Source organism: Pseudorasbora parva, chromosome 2, assembly GCF_024679245.1.
Source record: "Pseudorasbora parva isolate DD20220531a chromosome 2, ASM2467924v1, whole genome shotgun sequence".
Lineage (NCBI taxonomy): Eukaryota > Metazoa > Chordata > Actinopteri > Cypriniformes > Gobionidae > Pseudorasbora > Pseudorasbora parva.
Genome location: NC_090173.1, coordinates 30,739,680 through 30,762,316, shown reverse-complemented (window position 1 = coordinate 30,762,316; position 22,637 = coordinate 30,739,680). Strand labels below are relative to the sequence as shown.

Below are 22,637 nucleotides of genomic sequence, written 5' to 3'. Positions count from 1 at the left end.
TTATTACAAAACAAATAGAACTACAATCATATATTCCACTTTGTGTTTTACTAAAGCCCCTCTCGCATCTACTTTGTAAAAATTGTTCATATACAAAAGTATCTACCTTACAAAGATTACATAATACTTTATTACAATGACTCAATGTGAAAAATGACATCAAACCCCGTCGACTGATCTCCACAGCTTTCTTAATACAGTAAACAGGGAATCGGACTACAGTTCATTTCATCCGACAATCATTTTTTGACTATTTCTGTAATGTTGGATGAGTGAACGGTACATGATGTAGCTGACACTGAAACCCATGAGGCACATGTGTGAAGGACACTTCAAGAAAGCCTTCATCTGCAGTTACAGATTCCTCAATCTTTTTTGGTTATAAATACACATATATTTGCATGATGTATATGTTTCACATATTGTACATTTATAAAGAAATATATTAATATCAAGTACTTGCGCTTACATACTAACTCAAAAGTAATAACTTATTGTCTGTAAACTATAGATACAATAAAACAAACGTAACACAATATATAAAACGTATGTGGGGAAAGATCTCAGTTTTGAGGTTTTGTTGTTTGTGTGAATTTACACACTGGCCTAGTGAGATAACAATGAATTGGAGAGGTGACAGCAGAATGGAGGGTATCACCCCGACCCCCCCTTTCTTATACCCCTGGCTGGGATAGGTATGATCGTGAGTGAGGAGTTATGGTGGAGGAGGGATGCTGGAAAACCTGTTGTGGGACAGAGGTAAGTTGGCTTTATATATAAGGCTATTCTCATGCTGATTGGGTAGATTATTTGAACATGCTCCTCCCAAACTTTGTTAATAAAACATCATATGACAGTTCATTACAGTTTTTATTGCTGATTTAAACTGATATTTATTGAGATTTTTGGTATTTTCCCATTAAAGTAGATAGTTAGATGGATATTAGTCTTGCATGACTGAGATAGCTGCCAAGAGGTGATGCAAATATGGATGCCAAGTGAACTGACTTTCCTTAAAAGGGATTTTGATTAATCCAAAAGTTGTACTGACCACTTTTATAGTGCTTTCTTAGAGCTCGACAGCCAAGTATGGTTGATAAAATATATGCTAAAAGTGACCCCAAAAACGATTTAGACACTTAAAGGAACTGTATGTAAGAAATGTATTTCAATTAATCATAAAATGGTCCTGATATGTCACTAGACATTAAGAAATCATGTTAATTTCAAATAAATATCACTGACAACAGTAGTCCGGCCAGGATATTGTCATGTAAAAGTTGTTGTTGCAGCCCTCAACTGATGTTGATGTTGTCATGTTGTGTTTTGGACTGAAGCTCCACCCTCCACCTATCTACCAATCACGAAGTCAGTAGTGTTTGGGCATCCGTGTTACCAGCTCTGCTCTAGTTACCACAGCTGCAGATCTACAAACGTTCCTGCTGATCCTGGGGGGAGGAGGAGACACTGATCTACAGTCATCTGAAAGTGATTGCAGTACCAGGTTTGGCTACAATCTTACATACACTTCCTTTAAACCTTAAAATGTGATGATATCATGAACTATACCAGTGGTTATTTATCTAGGATACTGGTGTGAACCTGATGGGAACTGGCATCATACATCTATGAAAAATTACCAGTTGGTTAAAAAAACTAAATAGAAGTGACTCAGAAAAGCTTAAGCTGTGTTTCCACCACAGGAACTAGGGACTTTGGGGTAGTACTTTGTGTGTTTTGACCGCAGGAACCGGGGTATAAAATCTATAATGTGAAAATGTCCCCCTCCTGGCCATGCTTGAGAGGTAGTACTTTTTCAAAGTTCAGGAACCTCAGGGGGTGGGACTTAGGTGCTGAACATGCTGATTGGTCGAGCTCACGCAGCATTTTATTTAAACATAAAAGTGTTGCGGTGCGTGCAGTAAGAGTCGTTTGCTATTCAAATCAAAATTGGAGCTTAAAAAATACGATGATGGGCTGGCGGCGAGGTTAAGACTTTAATACGTTTATTTGCAGAGGACGAAATCCAGTGGGCTCTGGAAAGTCATGCGCGGTATAGGTCCCCGGACTTATCTTCACAGTACTTTAAACTGCAATGGAAACACGGACAGCAGCAGATCTGGGGAAAAAAAAATTGTTCCTGGGGCAAATTGTTCCGGTTGATTTAGGTGGAAACGGGGCTTTAGTTCTGAGAAAAGCTCTAGCATTGTTTGTTTGCAAATGCCAATTGTTTTGATATTCCGTATCTAATGCAATTCATTTCTTTTTAAAGACTTTTTTAAAGAGTGACTTTAAGTGTTTAAAACTTTTTTGGGGCCTCTATCCTTTTGTGTTCCATGAACAAAAATAAATCATGGGTTTTGAGCAACATGTGAATCCCACACAGTGAACCAGAACAGTCCCTTTTATTAACACAATTGTTCAACTCTGTGTCAGTCCTTCGTCAACTATCTGTACCTTTTGCTTTCTCGCTCTCTTGCCCTCTCGGACTTCCGCTCAGCATTGTACGTTCCTCTTGTGAGCAAAACGCAAACGCAGGAGGAGTCAATACGGATCCACCTCCAGCCTATCCTCATGTTTTTATCTGAGGTGAGCGCACGTACGTATGACTGTTTGGTTTCGCACCTGCTCATCCAGTGTTTCTTATCCACCCCCAAGCAACCCGCCCCCTCCACCCCCTGCCTTTCACCGTTCCCTTGCTGAAGGGGCTTCTTGCACTTGGTTTCGTAGAAGTACTGGTTCAGTGGCCCAGTCTGGGTCTGGATATCTTGCAGAATATTGACGGTGTTGCTCCGGTGGTCCACCGCCGTCTTCCTGGTTGTCACCCACCTACTTTCGGCCTCGCATACGGAGCGCTCGGGACTGAGGCTGACCTGACGTTTGCGGCGGACCCTTGGAACATGGCCGTCTGAATCAGAGAGACCCAATAGTAAGTTCCTGTATGCCTCTTTGTCACCTCCGTGACCGGGTGTGGTAACATCCATTGTGTGGCTTTCCTCGTCCTCAACATCATCTGTCAGCAAACCCAACTCCAGCATTAGGAGCAGAGGTGGGTGTTTTGGTGGGGAAAGAGCTGGGGAGAAGAGTACCCGGGGATGAGCATCCAGCAAAAGCAGCTGATCTTCTCGTAGGCCTAGGATGTCCATTCCAAACCCTCCATTTGTCTGTGCCAACTCTTTTTCAATTGTGCTCCCATCCAGATGTTCCTGCACTGGAGAGCTCTCCACAGTGACCTTAGGACCTTCAAGAGGCCCGTCGTTCAGTTTACTTCTTGCATTCCTGTCAAGAAAAGTTTCTGCCTCAATACTGCTTTCTTCATGAAACGGGCTATGTTTAGGCTGATAGTCCTTGAGAATGTTGTTGCTTGGGGAACCGGCTTTTTCTAATTTGTATTCCTTATGATCATGCGACCTGGAGGCATCTGCTCCGGTAGTCCTACCTCCACCTGCATAGTCCTGTTTTTCTTTATTGAAAACAATGTCTTTTACTAAAATATTCTCTTGGTTTGCACTACCCTTGGATATATGGTCCTCCTCATGAGTAAACGTGCTCTGCTCGTCAACTGTTCTGTGAAGAGCTACGTCATGTGTTCTGTAGTTGTTGTGAGAAACAGCATCATGGGAGTCGTTGTCCACTGATGGATCGGTTGGCATGATGGTCTCAGCTGTCAGGACACTGGTGCTGTTGCTGTCCTTTCTGCCAGGCTCTATCGTCGCGGCAACAAGCCTGGGAACAGGATTTTGAGGGAAAGGCAGGGCCGAGGCGATCACCATGGCAACCAGGGGAAGCCAGTGCATCACTCCCAAGACGTGTCAACTATGAATTAATAAAAAGAGAGGAAGAATTAGAAAGTGCATAAAAAGAACCAACAGTGGGGTTTAACGTGACATCACAAATACTGACTTGCTGACAAAATATAGAAAGTCACCATGCGATATATAGTCAAAGCTGGTAGATAAAATTTGCAAAACACACACACACACACAAGAGAATGGGAAAGTGTGTCCAAATCCAAACTTTTAACTGGTAATATATATATAGATGTGTGTATGTGTGTGTGTGTGTGTGTACAGTCATGGTCAAAATTGTTGGTACCCCTGGTAAATATGATCAAATATGGCTGTAAAAAATAAATCTGCATTGTTTATCCTTTTGATCTTTTATTTTTTTTTTAAATCACAAAAATCTTACCTTTCATTAAAGTAAAAGATTTGAAAATGGGGGTAAATCACATTATGAAATAAATGCTTTTCTCCCAAACACGTTGGCCCCAATTGTTGATACCTTTTTGCAACCTCCTTTTCCCAAGATAACAGCTCTTAGTCTTCTTCTATAATGCCTGATGAGTTTGGAGAACACCCGAATAGAGATCAGAGACCATTCCTCTATACTGAATCTCTCCAGATCCTTCAGATTCCCAGATCCAAGCTGGTGCTGCTTCTCTTCAGTTCAGCCACACATCTTCTATAGGGTTCAGCTCAGGAAACTGGGACGGTCATGGCAGAAGCTTCATTTTGTGCTCAGTGACACATTTGTGTGTTGATTTTGATGCTTGTTTTGGATCGTTGTCCTGATGGGAGATCCAACCACGGCCCATTATAAGATTTCTAGCAGAATCCATCAGGTTTTGATTTTTTATCTTTTGGTATTTGCTAAAATCCATAATACAATGTATCTGAACAAGGTGTCCAGGACCTCCAGCAAAAGAATAGGCCCACAACATCAAAGATCCAGTGGTATTTTTTAGCCGTGGGCATGGGGTACTTTTTATCCCTGTTTGCACCAAACCCATCTGGTAGATTTGCTGCCAGAAAGCTATTTTATAGTTTCATCTGACCACAGAACCAGGTCCCTTTAGACTTTCCTTTCATGTCTGACAACTGAATGTGCTGGAGTTTGTTTCTGGATGAGCGAGGAGGATTTTTCTTGAATCCCTCCCGAACAACATGTGGTGATGTAGGGGTTGTTTGAATTTTTTTTAAGCTTTCTGACCCCAAGACTCAACTAATCTCTGCAATTCTCCATCTGTGATCCTTGGAGAGTCGTTGTGCACTCAAACGGTCCTCCTCGCCGTGCATTAGGACAATACACACACATCCTCTTTCAGGCAGATTTGTAACATCTTTAGTTAAATGGAGCTTCTTAATTATTGCCCTGATGGTGGAAATGGGGATTTTCAATGCTTTAGCTATTTTTTCCTACAGCCTCTTTCTATTTTGTGAAGCTCATCAATCTTTTGCTGCACATCAGAACTATATTCTTTGGTTTCACTCATTGTGATAAATGATTAAGGGAATTTGGCTTTTATGCCTCCTTATATTTATACTCCTGTGAAACAAGACATCATAGCTGGACAGTTTCATGTTCCTTGTCACCTTGGTGTGCTAAAACAATATATATTAAAGGGTTACTTCAGCGATTAGCATATGGCTTTGTATCAGTAGAAACCCTGGAGAATATTCAAATTATTGTGCTTTCCCCCCTCATATCTCCCTGAGACAAGAGATTTATGCATTTTATTTCTGGAAAAATTCCTCCTATGATGCAAAATGACGATATTTGCATCATAGGAGGAATGTTTGCCCAGAGGCTAAAGACTACAGCCAGCAGAGGGAGCCATTTCCGCATGTTTTGAATCAGCGCATGGGGGATGGGAGATTACACTCAGCTGGCAGGGAGAGCTCAGCTTGCAGACAGGATAATTTAAACGGAGCTATGGTGAGCAATGTAAGTCTTTTAACTTCTCAAATTCATTTCTATGAAAGTTAAGCTTGCAAAAGCATGAACTGAAACGCGTGCCAGACTGAACTCCTGTGTGAATGTATGCCGCGAATGTAGTTGCGATTACCTTACCTCAGCTCTCATCACTCGTGCAGTTAGTGCTCAGTGCTGTGACACTCGCGCGGTGACTCACTCATTATATTGAACAGACACGTTCAGTTTTTAATTGTAGTGTCTTCTCTAACTCAGTCACAGTAATGAAGTTGGTGGTGTTGGGAATGGCCTCACAGGGCAGCGAAGCATTCTGGGAATTGTAGTCTTTCATCCCCATGGGACAAAAATACATTTTCTGTCTTTTCTCAGTCTAGAAGGCACCAAATTCAAAAATAATTTCACATTTCTACTGCATTGATGACCCAGTTTAAATACAGATTCATCTTCCCAGCGCTGAAGTACCCCTTTAATGTAAATATACTTCAGAGATATTTTACTCATTTAAAATTCTAGGGGTACCAACAATTGTGGCCAACGTGTTTTAGAGAAAAGCATTTATTTCATAATGTGATTTAAAACCCATTGTCAATTATTTTACTTTAATGAAAGGTTAGATTTTTGTGAATTTTTAAAATAAAAGATCAAAAGGATAAACAATGCAGATTATTTTTTACAGCCATATTTGATCATATTTACCAGGGGTACCAACAATTTTGACCACGACTGTATAATATATATGTATATATATATATACACACACACACATTTTTTTGTTTTGTTTTTTACTACAAGGCAGAAATGGTCTTTCAAAAGAACGGCTCAATGCCAGCTCATAAAAAATAAAAAGGTAAAATAAGCCTTAAACTGTAAAACTATAGCTTTACTGCTTTGGCACAAGGCAGTGGAAAAAGATGCAAAATTGCCTGTTTCCTTCGTGTAAAGGGAGAATGGAGCCACAAACATGCTTCACCATCGCCTACTCCGGCTGGTCAACACAGACATGAAGTCACCACCTAGTCAATGTCTGGCAAACTCAGTTTGAAATAAAGCCACTAACTGTGTTGGTCTGGTGCTGGCCTAGTTTCACGTGAGACCACAAACAACTCTGGTATGTGTGGAAAAGGTTGTAAATTTCACAGCTTATGAGCATGACTGAGGGAAACAGAAAGATGCCACTTTACTTCATGAGCCAAAGAATAAATCCCACTAATAAGAGAATATTATACTGTTTCAAGGCTTCAAAAAAATGCTTTAATTTGATCGTCTTTTATTATCTTTGTACGTGTTTTTATTATTATTAATTTTTTTTATGCTTTTCCTTTATCTTTTTTTCCACGCGCTTTACCTAATGGTCTCATATTCACACTTCTGTAACAAGACTCTCAGCAACAGTGGGAATACCTAAGAGATTTGGGTTATTTATTGACAGGAACGCCAAAGTTCAGCAGTCTTCTGCCTAAGACAGGCTCCTGGGTGGTTACTGGCCCTGTGGTAGTGATTTATGTGTTTATTTAGTGGGGGGTCAGAGTAAAACTACACTGATGAATGATAAACACTCTTCCTTTTACTTTCAGCACTCAATAACATCACAACTGTCAACCACCAGGTGGAAGCAAAACCTCCACATCTAAAATGATCAAATACATCATTGGCATTTTTTGTTTTTTCATATTGTACAATCAAAATACATACACTACTGTTCAAATGTTTGAGGTCAGTGCGTTATTTTAACAGTTCCTTATGCGCATCAAGGCTGCTTTTAAGTGATCAGTAATATTGTGAAATATTATTACAATTTAAAACAACGATTTTTTATTGTAATATATTTTTATTCATGGGATGGCAAAGCCAAATTTTCACATCCTCCAGTGTCACATGTTCCTTCAGAAATCATTTTGATATGATTTGCTGATCAAGAAACATTTCAGATTATTATCAATGTTAAAAAAGTAATGTTGCTTAAGGTGGTGGTGGTGGGGGGGGGGGGGCAGCTTGGATTCCCATCCTAAACATAGACAAAGTTTCAAAAACTAAGTTGGACGTTTGATAGAGTCCTTCTGTGTCCAAAAATAGTCCTTCCTTCTCACAAGTTTCGGAGAGATTTTTTCATTGACGTAAACAGGGCGAAATGTCCTTGTATGGGCCGTACGGGCTCTTCTCCCGGAAGGGCGCGCGTGTGACAAGAGCGATAGAGCAAATGCACGCCCATAAGCACTGTACTCACTGCTGTCACAGGACTTCACCAAATCAACAATGTCACCAAAGAAGTGTGTTTGATGGAGGTCCCAGCGATAAAGGTTCGGCCCTGCTTTGGAATCAGGCGGTGAGTAAAACTGCTTCAAATGTCTATGCTGTTGGCTATCGTCACGTGAGTAAACATCAGTAAACAACACAATCATATATAGTTAATTTATCAATGGAGCATGTGATCTATGTGTGTGTTTAAATACATTTGTTTAACTGACCGGTGTCAGTTTGTTTATTGTAAAACCACCCAAACTTAAACCTAGGGGATGTTCACACAAAGCGTGCTTCTTCATTTAAATGCGCTAACAGACTCTATTGCTGTTCTATGTATAACGTTACACTAGTCTGACGTGCAAAACTGTTTTGCTTGCTACTGCTAAGGTTTAGTCGCATACAATAGTCCATAAACCGAATCATGTCCTCATAAACTGAGAGTAAAGACACACAAATGTTGACAGGCTACTAAATACAGTACATACCACAGAGACGGACATCCTGCTGTTGCTGCTTCTCCTGTTCAATTTATTTCAGCCTCCGGATCTGATTCTGGATCGTAAAAATATCGATACTAAGGTGTTTTTTTTTTACCAGTAATTTTGTTTATTTAAAAAGATTATTCAATGCATACAATACAAATAAACTATGTTAATTGTGTAGTATAGGACTATTTTCCAGCTCATCTTAACCATCCATGATCTGAATGCATGCAAACACTACAAGACAGAACCAATCGATCACAGAGAGAGCGTTTGTTCACTGATGACACTATTCAAACAGAACTGCGTTTCCCAAAACTATCATGAGAAAACAATGAATGATTTTGAACACACAGCCCAGAATAATGCTCATCAAAAGAAAGAGCCTACATAGTGCAATCACACTCTTTAAATGTAATGTTAAAAGTTGAAATTGATCATGTTCTATGCTGTAACTAATGCTAATATAAATCACTATCAGAATAAAAAGGTTGCATTTTATGGGTGCAATGTTCAGTCACTGGCAGTCCCTTGTGAAACTGAACCATGTTTTTTTTTACTACAGTAGCCGTAGTTCAAATATTATATTTGTATATAGTATTATATAGTATTTGTAGATTTCCATGGTTAATTTCACTTCTACTAAACATTTTATCCACGTGTTAAAAAATTAGGATCTAATAAGTTGCAATTAAGGCATATTGAATGTTAAAATACCTTTCAAATATGTTAAGTGGGTATTTTTACTCTTAGCCATTTAAATAATTTAATATATTTAATAATTTAAAAAAATGAGTTTAAAAGTATCGTATCGGTATTGATATTGGTACTGGCCTTGAAAGTATCGCGTATCGAAAACAAAATAAGTGGTATCACCCATCCCTACTATACGCTCACTACGCAAGCTGTGTAGGGCCCCGCAATTTACTCAAGGCCCCACCTCCCCATCGTGTCAAAGCGCGTCAATCAATGTTGTAAACACTGATGATAAAATTAAGCGGAATTATCCTTCTGGCCGTGAAAAGAGGGAAAAAACACCACAAGAGTGAATTGCAGGAACAGCAATCAGGTAAACTTGTGTTTTCTCCTCTCCAAGTTTGATGTCAGCAAATAGGCTAACAGTAAAGTTAAGTTGATGTGCGTCTCTTCTGTTGTCTTGCTAAGCTGGACAGGCAAGCTATGCATCTCTTGGTCTGTCTAGCTAGCTAATGCCAGCCGCTTTCAGGGCTGTGTTCTGTCTTTGTGCCTCAGAAATAAAATTATTATTATTTTTTTGTTTAGTTTTTTTTTTTTTTATAAAGGGCAAAGGTGTTTTTTTTTACTGCAGCTTGGAAAAGATCCGCGTTGCGCATGCATATGCGTTCATATGGCCGTGCACGAAATGAAATGTGTATTTTCCAGCAGAAATATCTGTGTGGATACCAGACCGACAGAACAATATATGGGCATGATGGTCCTCCTCCTCATCATAAGTGCACATAGGCTACATAACAAGACAATGATTATCTAGTCTTAGTCAATGTTTAGTTACAACTCTAAACTACTGCACAAATTATGCAAGATGGAAAGCAATGTATTGACAATTTGACATTGATTGACTATTGATTTATAGGCTATATTGAATTTAAAATTTTGATATTAATTAGCTGGACATACTGGTCAATATGGATGCACATCCCTCAGTAAATAATAACCATAAATCAAATATTGCTTTAACATGCATCATATAAAACACAGTAGCATCACTAGTTTGTTAAACATTACAAGAGCCAAGCCATAGTATAAATAGTATTTTATTTGAAAATGTATAAAAGGAAATCTGGCGGAGCCAGTTTGAATGGGTCTGATGCTGCTTATAAAATGTTTTATCTATCATTTGCTTAAGTTTGTACGTAGAGGAGATGCTGGAGTGCCAGTACAAGCACAGACCCAGATGATCCACATCCAGCCCAAGCCTGCAGTCTCCCTCTCAGATACTGAAGCTTTCGCACCTCGATCGCCCCCCGGGTGACCGGTCCCAGTATAGCCGCCCCTCAGTGATTTCTAATGGACGCGAGGCAAACTAAATAATAAAATTACACTTCAAATATTTTTTCCCCAAAGTTAGTTTATGTCACTTAAGGCAGTTATCATCACGATGATTTCATTTCAAGTGTTCGTTTTTAAAATAAGTTTAATTTTAGTTAGTTATCTAATGCTATAAAAACGGGGGGTGTGACGTCATGATTGACAGCTGAGACTGACGTCTTCTCTGAGGTAAGTTGTCACTGAGGCACTAACAGACTTTTTTCGGAATTTTTGGGAGCAGATTAGAGCTTTAGCTTTAATTTCTACATTTCCATAACTGTTTATTTCACACCAACATAATTAATTGTTCTGCATCTGCGAGAGTGTGGGCGGGCTTTTGATATCGCAGCTGTACTTCCTGCGCTCTACTGCGCAACTCCGGTCCCAAAATCGCTACTGCGCAGACACGGTCCCAAGATGTCAGCGCCGTGCACCCCCGCCTGAAAGCTTCGAATATGTCAAGCGGAATCGGATGATGTCGAGTCGTCCATATTCTTTTACGGTCTATGATCCAGCCTCAGCCAGTACTAGCACAGACCCAGTAGAGCCAGATTCACCAACAGTAAAGCCGTCTTCAGCAAGTACTATCTTAAGATTCTATAGAAAATACTCTTCAATAAATATTGTTTGTTTGAACCTCATTCTTTGACTGTTTTGTTCAAAGTAGGGAGGATTGTATTGGAAGCACTAAGGTGTCAGGTGTAACTGCTTGGCAAATGGTTTAAATAGCTTACAGGTCAGGTAGGAGGGCCCCTTAGCAGAATTTTGCTTAGGGCCCCAGGGAGGTCAGGATCGGCTCTGTTTCAGGATTCTTTTATGACGAGAAAGCATTTAACAGCATTTATTTGAAATATTAATCTTTTGAACATTATAATTGTCTTTACTGTCACTTTTCATCAATTTAATGCATCCTTGCTGAGTAAAAATTTTCATTTCTTTTAAAAGGTCTTACTGACCCCAAACTTTTTGACAGTACTGTATATGAAAGTGTGCAACTACATAAAGTTTGTACTCATAAGCTCAGCTGTGATGCTCTTAAAAGCAGCAACAACTCAAAACATTTGCCTGTCAGCAAATATTCACTCTAAAAAAAGCTGGGTTACAACCACCCAAATTTGGGTTAAATATGGACAAACCCAACTGTTGGGTTAAAAATTTAAATGAAAAGATTTAGCCCAATGGTGGGTTAAAACAACCCAGGAACTTTTAAAGTGTTGAACAAGAAAAATGGGACCGAGCATGTCGTCTTTATGATGATACCGTGAGGCATGCAGCCAAACTGTCCAATGTTACGGCCAGATGTAAATCACTCACCAATCCTTTAGTTGTTGTGCTGAGAGACGAGGGAGGGAGAGGCATATAGAGAGAAAGAGAGTTTGAGAAAAGAAGAATGCTCAGAATGTCAGTGATGTGGCTTCAACAGAGAAAACTCCTCCTGGGTTTCCCCAGGCAGGATACACTAGAATGAAGGAGGGGGCCGAGGTTGAGTAAGACCAGCTACACAGAGTCAAGTGACTATTCGTTTGAGGAGAAATAATCATTAGGCTCATAAGGGAGAAGGTGGGTGGACAGGAAGGTTGTGTGTGAAGTGCAAAATCACCACTTGTGACACTCATAATAACAGCACCCCACCCCAGACACTGTTTTCTAATAACACTCAAGCCAAACGAACACCCTCGCACACAACGCACAACTGAGCCTGCGGACACACGCAGACAAAGAATGCTACCAATTTCATATATATGCATGCTGGGACATGGATCATGTACTGTAAGTGCTTACTTCCTGTTTACGGTGAGCATAAGAACAGGTGTGCTATGTACAAATTATGATCCATCGTCTTTTATATGCAAATTTACTTGCTCAACGAATAGAGATTTATAGTATTGTTTCTTTTGCAACCACAAACAATGACAAACATTTTTGCAGCTGTCAGACCTTCATACCTTGTCTCAGAATTTTTCATTTATAAGACAGTGTCAGAAAAACCCAACATGGTGTTGACAGCTGAACTGAAACATGAGCGAATAGAGGAAATAATCAATATTTAGATATTGTTTTTTCAGACTGTGTTCAGATAATATGAACATAAAATGAAAGTCCAATAAAGAAAGAAAAAAATCTAATTTACAACACAAGTCAAGTTCTTAGACATTTACTCTCTGTGTTCATGTTGGTTTCACATGGTTTTAAAAACTTTTTTGCAACTTTTAGGTAAAGTTTTAATTTAACTTATTAAAAAAAAAGATGTGGTACCAAATAATACAATATTTTCCAGACACCTTGAATATGTGATTATATTTAAACTCTAATCTACATTTACCATAATACATGAGAAAATAGTTAATAATAATGATTATTAAAATACTTTTATCATTCATTTTTTAATCTTTTACTTGTCAAAGTAAAATGTTTTTTCTTTCTTTTTCTTACAACAATCATGAATTATTAATTCATAAATAGAATTATGTTTTTTAAGAAATCATGGCACATAGTAATAGCCTAGTTATAAAAGGGTAAAATTACAAGACTTTGACACACAGATGTGAGGTTTTTCTCCAAACTGAATGTCAGAATGGGAAAGAAAGGGGATTTAAGCAATTTTGAGCATGGCATGGTTGTTGGTGCCAGACGAGCCGGTCTGAGTATTTCACAATCTGCTCAGTTACTGGGATTTTCACACACAACCATTTCTAGGGTTATGCGACAGTCCTGTATGCGGCAGTCCTGTGTGGTGAAAATGCCTTGTTGATGCTTGAGGTCAGAGGAGAATGGGCCGACTGATTCAAGCTGACGTCCAGAAGAGCAACTTTGACTGAAATAATAATGCGTTCGATTTATATAGCGCTTTTCAAGGCACTCAAAGCGCTTTACATAGAAGGGGGGAATCTCCTCAACCACCACCAATGTGCAGCATCCACCTGGATGATGCGACTGCAGCCATATTGCGCCAGAACGCTCACCACACACCAGCTGATTGGTGGAGAGGAGACTGAGTGATGAAGCCAATCAGGATATGGGGATGATTAGGAGGCCATGATGGACAGAGGCCAATGGGCAAATTTTGCCAGGATGCCAGGGTTACACCCCTACTCTTTATCGAAGGACATCCTGGGATTTTTAATGACCACAGAGAATCAGGTCCTCGGTTTAACGTCTCATCCGAAAGACGGTGCTCTTTGTCAGTATAGTGTCCCCATCACTATACTGGGGTGTTAGGACCCACACAGACCACAGGGTGAGCACCTCCTGCTGGCCTCACTAACACCTGGTTTTCCCAGTTGGTCTCCCATCCAGGTATTGACCAGGCTCAGCCCTGCTTAGCTTCAGTGGGAAACCAGTCTTGGGCTACAGGGTGATATGGCTGCTGGTTTATGGAAATAACCACTCGTTACAACTGAGGTATGCAGCAAAGCATTTGTGAAGCAACAACACGCACAACCTTGAGGCGGATGGGCTACAACAGCAGAAGACCCGACCAGGTACCACTCATCTCCACTAAAAATAGGAAAAAGAAGACTGGAAAAATGTTTCCTGGTCTGATGAGTCTGGATTTCTGTTAAGACTAAATGCTTTCAGCACCTTGTTGAATCAATGCCACATAGAATTAAGGCAGTTCTGAAGGCAAAAGGGGGTCAAACACAGTATTAGTATGGTGTTCCTAATAATCCTTTAGGTGAGTGTATATAATTAATAATAAATGATTACACCAAAACAATTTTTGACTTTATGCCCCCCAAAAATTTGGCCAAATTTCTCTGTATTAAATTGCATGAATTCACAGAAATTCTATTTGGCCAATTAAAAAATGTAGATGTGATCAGTCACTAGAACATTTTCAATTGGGGCCTGAATTAGTTTTTACAGTTTAATAAATTAAAAACATCCTCAACATAGCATGTATTGCATTTTTATTGCATACAATTAAAAGATCTAGACAAAAAAAAAAAAAAAAACGGTCTTGTCACGAGCCCAAAAATGGCTTATAACAGAATTTACGACTGGAAAAGAATTTTTGTGGTTGAAGACAGTGTGTGTGTGTGTGTGTGTGTGTGTGTGTGTGTGTGTGTGTGTGTGTGTGTGTGTGTGTGTGTGTGTGTGTGCACTTAAGCAAAAAGGGTGTAGTGCATGTGTACGTGTGTGTCTTGAGAGGAAACTTGCCGGTTAATGCATATGTTTGCTTTGGAACGGGAACACAAGCAGTAGGCAGGCACACACACGTGCAGGAGGCATATCTGTAGACGCTGGGAGACATGCAGAACCACTTCATCTGTGCGCTCCATTTGCAGCAATGACATACTCACGAACTCTGCCATCCAGAGGGTCTGTGCACTTTCTCTCCTAATCTTATGAACAGCTCAAAAATGAGCCTCCAGCCTCACAGAAAAAACATCAAGCTCCTGAACACAATGAACCCGCATGTTTAACCTGATCTTATAGCCTCTACCTCACAAGAACTTGTGCACACACATCCACACATATCTTTGATCTGAGCACACAACTCCCACCCCCATGACAAGCATAATCTGCGATCTTCTAGACAAAAGCGACCTTAGACAAACACTTAGGCTCTCCCACCTCATTCTATTCTCAGCTTCACGCCACTGAAAACTTCAAGCCTGATTTAAATAACCCCTTTTTAAAAAAATTTAACTGGAAATCAGCCGTAGGATCCACGACCACTTCATGGCGTCACAATATCAAGCCTGTCAAATCAATTTCAGCAGATGTATGGCCTTTTTTATTTATCGTCTTCAATCCGAACAAAATCATGACTCATGATAGACATTCTACAAGCCCCCTGTTCGGACTTGACATGTCTGACGATTTTGGAATTTTCCCATCATCCCACTCACCCTATACACTCGGCCCTAAGCATCCAACGCAGCACACTGTCTAAACTCTCATAAAGAGAAAATGAAAGATTTAGAACACAGGATAAATCATGTTAAGAGGGTCAATTTACCAACATGAAAGGTAAATCCAGTTTTATAACTACATTAAATTTGTATATTTTTCATTTTTTTGTTTACTTTTTAGTTTCTATGGGAAAAAAATAGTACACTACTGTACACAGATACTGTATATGTCAGTATTTAATGTATAGCAGTCCGTTCTGCCCAATCATAGTCAAATGATATTATAGAAAGATATATAGGAAGAGAAAAAAAAAATATTCAGATGGTGCATTTGTGTAGTTTCCTAATTGCATCCCTGAAATTTGTGTGGAACATTTCAACATTTTATGAAGAGCATGAAGACTTTGCAATAAGGTTTTCATTAAAGGATGGGGGCAGTGTCAGATATATAGGGTACAATGGGGCTAAAGGCTCCACGGGGTAAAAGGCTCCTTTGATTTTATTTTTCTCTAAACCACTAGATGGCACAAAGCCTATATTTATTTGATCAAAAATACAGAAAAAAATCTAATATTGTGATATATTATTAAATTTTAAAATAATTGGTTTTCAATTTAATATACTTTAAATGATCATTTATTTCTGTGATTAAAGCTGAATTTTCAGAATCATTCCTCTAGTCTCCAGTGTCACGTGATCCTTCAGAAATCATTCTAATATGAGGATTCATTTTCAAAGATGGAAACAGTTCTGCTGCTTAATATTTCTTCATAACCTGTGATACTTTTTTATAATATTTTGATGAATAAAAAGTAAAAAAGAAAAAGAAAAAAAAAGATGCAAATGTTTTAAAAATAGAAATCTTTTGTAACAACAATATACACTACCGTCAGTAATTTGGGGTCAGTCGTTTTTTTTCGTTCTTTTTTTGAAATAAATCAATAATTTTATTCAGCAAGGATGTGTTAAATTGATAAAAATTGATAGTAAAGGAGATGTATATTATTTGAAAATATGTTTTTATTTTGAATAAATGCAGTTATATTAAACCTTTTATTCATCAAATATATAGGCAGAAGAACTGTTTCCAACACTCATAATAAATCAATCATGTGACACTGAAGACTGGAGTAACGATCCTGAAAATTCAGCTTCACATCGCAGAAATAAATGATAATTTAAAGTATAATAAATTGAAAACCAAATATTTCAAATTGTAATAATATATCAGAATATATATATGTGTGTGTGTGTGTGTGTGTGTGTGTGTGTGTGTGTGTGTGTGTGTGTGTGTGTGTGTGTGTGTGTGTGTGTGTATTTTTGATCAAATAAATGCAAGCTTAGCTTGATGAGCAGAAGAAACTTCTTTTAAAAACATTACAAATAGTAATGTGTCCAAACTTTTGGCCTGTACTATATGTGTGTGTGTGTGTGTGTGTGTGTGTGTGTGTGTGTGTGTGTGTGTGTGTGTGTGTGTGTGTGTGTGTGTGTGTGTGTGTGTGTGTGTGTGTGTGTGTGTGTGTGTGTAAAGTTTACATTGGAAAGCAGTGGCAGTCCAGTGGTCATGTAAAAGTAAATTATGAAAGTTTTTGAGGAAAACAAAAATGATGTCCCCAATTTAAAAGGAAAAATCCATCTTTCCTAAAAGGATGCTGCACAAATTTCCTCCCTAGAAAAAAAAATATTATTTGCAGATAGGGGTTATTATTCCAAGACAAACATTACTGACCCTCCTCATTTGTCTTAAAATAATCTATAAATAAAAAATAAAATAAAAAATGAAACATCTTCATGCTGTAGCCCTACAGATGTTTTTGATCACATTGTGTGGCTGTTGAGAAAGCAGTAACTAAACACATCTACCACACACTGCGAGACACATTCCACTACTCTTGCACTTTCTGATCATCTAAATCCGCATTTTTTGTTTTTCTGTCTGAGAAAGAATTTTGGTGTGCTTCAGAAATACATTCACTTGTTCTGCCTCAAACCTTCCTCCCCAAAAATATGTTACGGGGTGAGAAAACAGTTATGTAAACATTCATTATGTTGTAAACAAAGGTTGTGAGCTTCTGTTTTTGTTTTATAGCTGAGCAGGTGGCTGACAGGATGTGCATGAATGTGTTTATTCTTCTAATGGCTGCCTGCACCAACCCAAAACACCTTTACTGTAAACACATATTGATACTACTGACAAACTACAAGCCTACCTACAAGTTTTTACATTTGTTTTTTTCACACTTGCATAACAGCTTACTTAAAATAGTATGGGATAAAACGAGCTTATATAAACGAAACAGCCATAGTTAATGCAAAAAACAAGCAAAAACACACCTGTGTTCAAACAGCATGTTGCATTGACTTCAAGACCTCCTCCCTAGATCCGCAGGAAAATAGGTAAACAAAGATGAACATTAATTTCTGACCGCGAAAATTAACACCTGGTCAACCTGAATTGACAGTTTTACCGCACACAAGCGAGTGACGGGACAGCCTATAGGCTATGTTCGTTCCAGTTTTGTCGAGTCGCTGGATGTTGAAAAAAATGAGGTTAAATTTGGTCTTTCGCCAAAATAGTTTTCAATCCATCTCGAAAGGCCTGGGGCAACCTCATCTACGATCGTATCCCGATTATAATTAAAATATAACGACATACTATTTCAACTCGTTATGATGAATCGGTTCTTTCGAATAAATCATTTCAAATATTACAAAAAACAAAAAATTCACTAATTTTACTGTAGGCTCCAGTGGTCTCACATTGCTACGATCTGGTTCAGCAATTATGCATGCAGCACATAACTATTGCAGTTTATTATTATTATTATTTTAATGGCCTACAACAGTTTATTGGGATTTCATTTATCCCAGTTTGTTGCAGCCATGATTCAGATCATTAAAACAAAGTCTAATTTTAATTGTAGCCTACCCAATACATTTAAAAAAAATAATAATTTACGTCACCTGATTGGAAAGGAAGTTTAAAAAAAGATACCAAAAAAAGATAAAAGATACCAAAGTTTAAAAACAACTATTTTTCGAATTGTGTAGGCTACCTTTGCTGAAATCAGCATTTGATTTCATTTGTTGACTGAGTGACTAGCCTACTCGTAGGACTACTCAATTATCCACTTTTGTGAACAAATCATTTTTGCGAACCGATCCATCAGATTTATTATAAAGATTCGACTCAAAAGAACAATTCGTTTACGTTAATTCTGACGCTTAACCTACAACCTGTCATCAACAAATCCGATCAACACATGCTTCCCATTAAATTAGCAGTTACGAAAATGAACCCAAATAAACACGGTATATGTCATTACACCACTTTAGATGTTATCAGGCCTATCGGCGTACGAATAGGCTAGTTGACGTGACACCTGTATTCCGCCAAAAATACGTAGCACATACCGTTTAGGTGAGTTTCGAGCCACGCGTATCTTCGGCAAACACCACATTGATTCAACAGTCCGTCAATCTCACGTAAAAATTAGCGAAATTTCCAAAATAACTGTGGATTCACATTGTTGAAACGACAGACGTGTCCCATATCATCTCCAGCGTCCACTCTGAGAAGTTCCACGTTGAGTTGTATTTCCACGTTTATCTGTTTAAAACGCGCCTTTTGATCTCAGGTCTGTCTTCAAGCGCGAGTTTCAGGAGGATTGACATGCAAGAGGTGAACAACGTCTGACACTGCGTGTATGAGCGTGAGCTCTACTTTTCTAGCAGTCAGATACCAAATCGCCGAATTTGAGCTATAAATGAGAGACGTTCAATCTGGAAGGGGGAAAAAAGTTCAAATACGTTAAGTGGATGCAAAAATTCCCGCGGCGAGAAGGTCTTAGTGAAGTCGTGCGATAAGGTATCTTCATGAAAGGCGGTGAGAGGACAACAGCCAGTGGGAGTGAAAGAGGGCTGGTTTAGAAGAAGAGGAATGGACAGACTGAAAGAAGACATTATGGTGGAGGGAAAAAGGGACGAGGACCATCTGCTGGCGGTGGGTGTAGAGAGTTCTCAATCTCATAGAAAAACACAAAAAGAGAGTGAAAAATTGCTCAATGGATAGACTGTCTTAGGCACTGGTTAATTGAGTTAAAGTCCAAACTAATCACCACAAGCAAGTGTATCATACACCTTATGTACTTTGTTATAACTGCAAGTAAAATCAGATGACAGCAGACTTTCATTTATTTCATGTCAGTTTATGAGGGTCTGAACGGGTTGAATTTTGGGGCCAGCTCTTGAATTAGGGGGCAATTTGTTAAAGCAATTTCCTCTGGAGATTTTTTTTTTTTTTTTTTACAGCATCTACTGCCAACCAGCCCCTTGTTTTTATAGCAGGAGATGTATATTGCAGTCTCTCATTCTCCATCTCTTGTTTTCCCCTCCTCTTTCCTTCTTTCACCTAGCAGAAATTTCCATCCGACCAAAACCCATTTCCCCAGAAAGTTTAAAAAGATGAAAGGATAAGGAAAAGAAAGGACACAAAAGAGAGAAGTGTTCTGTTACAAGCCTGCCCCTGTGAGACTGTCCATGAAAGAGTTAGGGGATGAGAGAGATGGGGTAGAGAATAAGAGAAAGAGAGGGGTACAGAAAAGAGGTTTTCGATGAGGAACGGGAAAACGTTGTGGAACTTCATATTTAACACACAAACACAGGTGCGTGTATGCGTACACAAATACAAAGCTCAGTGAGATCTAAAATGTGGTCCGGCCCCTTCAGAACTTTGCTTCTGTCCTCTGACGCTGTTCCTCCCTTTTGGCTTTTAGTGTCATGCACTCCCAGTCCTTACCTCCTAAACACTATTCTGTCTCTCTGCATGGTTTTGTCTGAACTTGTTTCGTATGCACTTAGATATTTCAACCCCAGGGCGTATTGGTGAGATTGAAGGAGTGAGAATGAGAGAGAGCCACAAGAACAGAGAATGATTGAGAGAGAGGAGTCACTGAGGTATTGAGCAAGATGACAGGCGAACAAAGGTAGAAAGGAAAGAAGGGACAAACTCAAACGGAGGTACAAAAGTTCTTTCACACACACGCTCTCAAATGGCTAAACACACATGCCCAGAAATATCCAACACCTTGTTGTTGAAGGATAAAAGTGTATTTCTGCATCTTAATTAGACGAAAGGCCTTATTGGTGTTAACCAGCATTTAGTGAAAGACCTTTTACCACCTCAAACACCTACCTGGTATGGGTACTCATCACACAACTCATCACACAAGGACCACACCGCACGTCACTGACAATGAGTCATAGAAGAGAGCCGCTGAAGATATTTTCTGATGCCAAAACCATACCGCAGATTAGAGACTACCCTTTGCACGTAATAACCTTGAGCTTTGGGAAAGGCATTCAATAAATAGATGCTGCCTATTATAATTCTACCAGTGTTATTTTAGTATCAGTGAAATGTTGTTTTCAGTAAAAAATTTAACTCCATAATAGTATTATTTTGAAAATAAATTGTTTAAATTTGTAATTTTAAACATTTGTAAATGTTTTTTTTAATGTGTCATTTTTATTAGTTTTTTAAGTATGTCTATATAGTTTTATGTAACTATAATAGCTGTTATACTATTAAAAGAATGTATTTATTTATTTATTTATAGTCTGTGTGTATATATATATATATATATATATATATATATATATATATATATATATATATAACAATGTTAATAAATATAATGACTATATACTGCACTATGTAACTTTTCGCAAGCAGCAGGACTTTTATTATGCGACAGTCACCGGTGTCATTTCCTCTTTTCCGAGTATGAGGTAACGCAGCTCTGTTTATCATATTAGACACATCTGATGCTGCGTCCCAATTCGCTTACTAATACTACGTCCTAAAATATGTACTCTTTTTGTGAAGAAAAGGTATATACTTTTGAGTGTGTAGCAGAAAAGTATGCAAGCTTCGGGGACATACTACTTCGCCATCTTTAACGGACTGTCGCTTAGTTACGTGCTAACTACCCTGTCAGTCATCTTCAGATACATCACAGTTCAAATCCTTCACATTCAGATTAATCTCCTACCGTATCGAAGAGAAATGTAGCCGCTCGTTGATCTGCCATGTGTGGGTCTTTAATGCAGAGACTCTCCTCATGTGTTTGCAGTTTAAATATAATGATGCATTTAAAAGGTAATGGCCAAACATGTGATTACAAAAGTTCACAATGCTGCTGCAGGTGAAATATAATGTGGACAACACTGAATAAATATTTTTGTCAGGTTAAATATTGATAGTTGGTCACTCAACCCCTTTATCTAAACTTCTCTACTTAACCGCTGGACTTGCACATCCGCCATGTTTGTAGTTTTTTTAACGATTTTTATCCGCGTTTGTAGTTCTAATCGAATCCCCACATGACCTCGCAGTGGGTTGTGGGCAATATCAGCCGTTTGAGTGCCCATCGATTCATACTTTAAATTCGGACCGGAAATAGTAAACCATCCGGGTACCTTTGGAATACTCTTTTCAACATACTATGATTTGGGACATACTAATTCTATTTTCTAATACTATTTAGGATGGATAGTATGCGAATTGGGACGCAGGGCGAGTGTGTTGTAAGTAATGCTATGACGTTACTCTGTGTATTCGCTCGCCAGCTGCTGTGACACTGCTAAGAGTAAAGTGTTCTAAATAAAACAGAGGGTGACGCAGATATGTCGCAATGGACAGCCGAATCCCTCACACTTCCCGGATCATTGGTTAAAATAGAAATTCTCACGATTTACAAAAAGTTGGAAATATTTTGGATATTGTAACTACTCAATTGAACAAAATATAAAACACTCGCTTGTTGGTTTTTGGATATTTTACTGAAAAAGTTACACTTTGCACATTTAATGATTAACAGTAATACATTCTTCTTTCAAGCTCTGAAAATATTTTAAGTAATCTTTATACTTGTGGTGCATTTTTGTTTGCGTTTGTCCCCTGCTAATATTATGTCTGCACGTTAGTTTTATTTCCATGGCAATGGATATCCCAACTCAAACCTCAAATATCAAAGCAATTACAATCTGTTACATAGCCATTATAGCAATTATTGAAAATAGCGGAGCTGTCAAGGAGACCAATATGCTATCCACAGATGCTCTCCTGAGCCTGAGGTTAGACTTATAGTCTCAAAGAGGTGTCATTCATTCATTAAATCCATCCCACATCAGAACCCCACCACTCCACCTTACATTACCTCCATTTTCCTCAACCTCAACCCCAGCACCAATATTACCTCTCTCCTGGTGT

General features: G+C 38.7%; 2 protein-coding genes across 3 annotated transcripts in view; one reads left to right on the top strand and one right to left on the bottom strand.

Moving 5' to 3' along the window:
- Nucleotides 1-21: 21 nt before the first annotated feature.
- LOC137039981 (uncharacterized) lies at nt 22-18,915 on the bottom strand. Of its 2 annotated transcripts, XM_067415374.1 has the most exons (3): nt 18,779-18,908; nt 17,699-17,741; nt 22-3,816 (listed from the first exon to the last, which is right to left on the bottom strand). In XM_067415374.1, exon 3 carries the CDS (start codon nt 3,795-3,797, stop codon nt 2,448-2,450), a length of 1,350 nt encoding a protein of 449 aa, XP_067271475.1. In that variant the 5' UTR covers nt 3,798-3,816; nt 17,699-17,741; nt 18,779-18,908; the 3' UTR covers nt 22-2,447. The 2 variants fall into 2 exon arrangements, with proteins under 2 accessions (XP_067271475.1, XP_067271484.1); XM_067415383.1 differs by lacking the exon at nt 17,699-17,741 and having other exon boundaries at nt 18,779-18,915.
- Nucleotides 18,916-19,245: 330 nt separating this feature from the next.
- slc1a9 (solute carrier family 1 member 9) overlaps nt 19,246-22,637 on the top strand; it is a 45,222-nt gene continuing 41,830 nt past the window's right edge. The window contains exon 1 of the mRNA XM_067415339.1: nt 19,246-19,367. The gene's annotated coding sequence lies outside the window, so the exon portion shown is untranslated. The remainder of the gene's footprint in view (nt 19,368-22,637) is intronic.